This window comes from Echinops telfairi, unplaced genomic scaffold, assembly GCF_000313985.2.
Source record: "Echinops telfairi isolate 266 unplaced genomic scaffold, ASM31398v2 ScPeMD7_17;HRSCAF=63, whole genome shotgun sequence".
Classification (NCBI taxonomy): domain Eukaryota; kingdom Metazoa; phylum Chordata; class Mammalia; order Afrosoricida; family Tenrecidae; genus Echinops; species Echinops telfairi.
In genome coordinates, this window is record NW_022103914.1 from 3,637,993 (window position 1) to 3,641,092 (window position 3,100).

Genomic DNA, 3,100 nt, shown 5'->3' on the forward strand with positions numbered 1-3,100 from the left:
CTCTCGGCCGGGATGGGAAAGAGAGAGGCACCTGGGCGCGGAGGCGCGCGCAGACCTACTCCTCCTGAACGTTGTCCCCTTTCAGGGCTTTGCGACCGGCTCTATAACGCCACTGTGGTTCGTTTTTCTTCACCTGGACTCACTGGCGGCTCCCGCGATGCCCTCACCGAAGCCTTTACCCCCGAAGTGAGTGCCTAGGGTGGGCAGGTATTTCAAAAGACCAGCTTGCGAATGACCAAGGGGCCCCGGCTGTATAAGCAGTAGAACAAGCATCTTTCAGATAGAAGGACATAGTAACAGTAAAGTCACGGATATTTATATAGAACACACCGTGGGCCAGGCACCACGCTTAAAGCTGTGCCCATATACATCGATTTCGTCCAGACAACCATCTTGCTACCCAGATCAGGAAACTGAGGCAAAGAAGGTTGATTTCTATGGATGTTTTTTAACGTCTTCCAATAAAACGCTAATGATGTCTAAAATGAGCCAGGGACCTATCTAAACCATAGATGTATGAAGGGATTTGGAGCTGGCACTTAATCACAGCCTTAATGTAAGAACTGTGTGTTCTTATGATCACTGAAGAGATGGGTGCTATAGTAAAGTGTGATGAAGAAACCAGATAGTGCCCAGCTATCAGAAAGAATAGCATCCGGGGTATTAAAGGTTTATGTTAAACCAAGCAGTCATCTAAGTGAGGCGTCAACTAAGTCCATATGGAGGATCCAAGAATTGTAAATTATAAAACTCAAATCTGGAGGCGGGAATGATGTCAGAGCTTAAATAGTGAATACCTGGATTGCAGAAAGTTGTGGATGACAGTGGAAGCCCAAAATCCAAGTGCAGGGTCCCCACGTGGATTAAGCCACCAGTGAATCCCCTCTGACCATTGTCCAGAAATACACGAATGGCCTAGCTACAGACAGAGCATTGTCAGACAGAGTCCATGGCAGATGTAACTCAACTAACTCACTGCCATTGAGTCGGTTCCAACTCATGTTGACCCTATAGGATGGGGTAGAATTGCCCCCTGGGTTTCCAAGAGTGTAACTCTTGGTGGAAATAGAATGCCTCATCTTTCTCCAAGGAGTAGTTGGTGGCTTTGAACTGCTGACCTTATACTTAGCAGCTAGGACTCTTGTGGCAGATGTAATCAGGTTAAAATGTAACACCTTAGCTCCCCTTTGACCCATTTTAAATTTGTTACTTTTTGTTATTTTCTGCTTTCTTTTCTACTGAGATTTTCCTGTTTTATTTTGTCGTTGTTGGGTTTGTGTGTTTCTTGTTTTTGTTTTGCATGCTTCTCTGTAGTGTCTCTATAGAGTTACCACGCTAGGTAACTGGATTAATAATTACCTAGGGTCATGGCAGGGGAGGCTGGGGGGAAATGAAGAGCTAACAACAATGAGTACAAGAAAGAAGGAAATATTCTAAAATTGATTGTGGTGATGATTGCATAACTCTTCTTTATTGGACTGTATGCTATGTGAATTGTATGCTAATAAAACTTTTTTTAATTTTGAAAGAGAAATCAGGGTATTTCAACAGAAGCAACTACCAAAGATATAATGGGTTGTTAGTGCAAAATAAAAGTTTTTATCCCATGAAATAGAGGCTGGGTTTATTTGCCTGAGGGAGTGATGTCGCTGAGATGTCTTGTCCTGAAGTTCCAAGGGCTAGCCTAAAAACAGAAACAGGAATGAGTAGAGAACGAAGTGGACGTAGTCTGACCATTGAAAGTCAGGAACCAGTTGGAAGAACGGCAGGGGGGGGGGGCAGTACTAATGCCCTGCTTACAGGGTTTGGATCTTAACCCCACATCTCAGCCCCCAAACTCTACCAAGACGGTGTGTCAGTACTAGAGAAAGTAAACATCCCCCTATCGTAGGGGGCCTGGAGGGGCAGCTGCAGTGGTCCACAGCAAGCTCCACATTGCCCCCAAGCATTCATGCAAATGCCATTCTCCTTGTATAGAAGCCCTGCCTGTCCCCAAACATTTCTCATGAGTGCTGCAGAAGCTACCCCAAACTTAACTTGGAGCCACTTGACCTGCCCTACTAGACAGTCACCTGGGACTACTCTTATCCCCATGGTAGACATAGTGATTAGGAGCCCTGGTGTCATAGTGGTTATGTCTTGGCCTGCTAACTCCAAGTTCACCAGTTCAAAACCACCAGCTGCTCCGAGGGAGTAAGACAAGGCTTTCTACTACTATAAAGAATTACCGTTTCGGAGACTCAGAGGGACAGGTCTACCCTGTCCTATAGGCTCACTGGGAATTGGCATCAACTCAATGACAATGAGTGAGGTGCAGTGAGTACGAATTGCAATGGGAAGCTAGTTCAACAGTTTGAACTGGGAAGCGGTGTGTGCCAAGTGGTGACGTAAAAAAAGATTTGCCTGAAAACAAAACAAAACATTTGCCTGACAGGCATGCAGAAGGTAGATTCGACAGGAGAGTTGAGACCCAGAAAATGGGTAAACGTTACCTTCAGTACAACCAAGGCTTGCTTTTATCCAGCATCCTTTTTTTAAGTTCAAGCCCTGTGGTATCTGACAGTCTGTACCTCATCTTCCCATCCCCACCCAGAATCACCAACTCTCAAGGTAGCCTACTACCTTAGGTCTGGTTCTCTAGGAAAGTCAAACCTGGGAAGCAGAGTTTTATGAGGATAAAAAAAAAATATTTTTTTTAAAGTATTGCTACTAGGATCCCAGTTCCTACATGCACTGGTTTATTCCAAACAAAATTTGTTGCACAAATGTCTCTTCTCAGTAGGTGGTTGCAGACATGTTCTCTCAGAAATACACTTGTCTTGATCTCATTAGGGTGCCTTCAAATATAAGTATACTTATAACAAACGAAAACCTCTTGTGTGGTCAAGGCTAACGTAAAAATGTTAACAAAACTCAAGTGGACATCTTCCCAAATTATTGAAGCTTTGCAATACATTTAGAGGAAAGCTGGCCACATAAGACAACAGCTCTTAGATGAATAAAATATCTTTTAAGGAAAAGCAGGACAACCTTGAAGATAAACCAAGAGAGGGTGTACTTTGCATGTTGGTAAATGGAAAAACTATGGGTGACGTCCAGA

At 44.0% G+C, this 3,100-nt stretch overlaps 1 protein-coding gene across 1 annotated transcript in view; it reads right to left on the bottom strand.

Annotated features, from left to right (window-relative positions):
* ITGB5 (integrin subunit beta 5) overlaps positions 1 to 3,100 on the bottom strand; it is a 159,664-nt gene that overhangs the window by 151,465 nt on the left and 5,099 nt on the right. Inside the window, 1 exon segment of the mRNA XM_045287518.1 lies at positions 134 to 194. Coding sequence (XP_045143453.1) covers positions 134 to 194 — 61 coding nt within the window.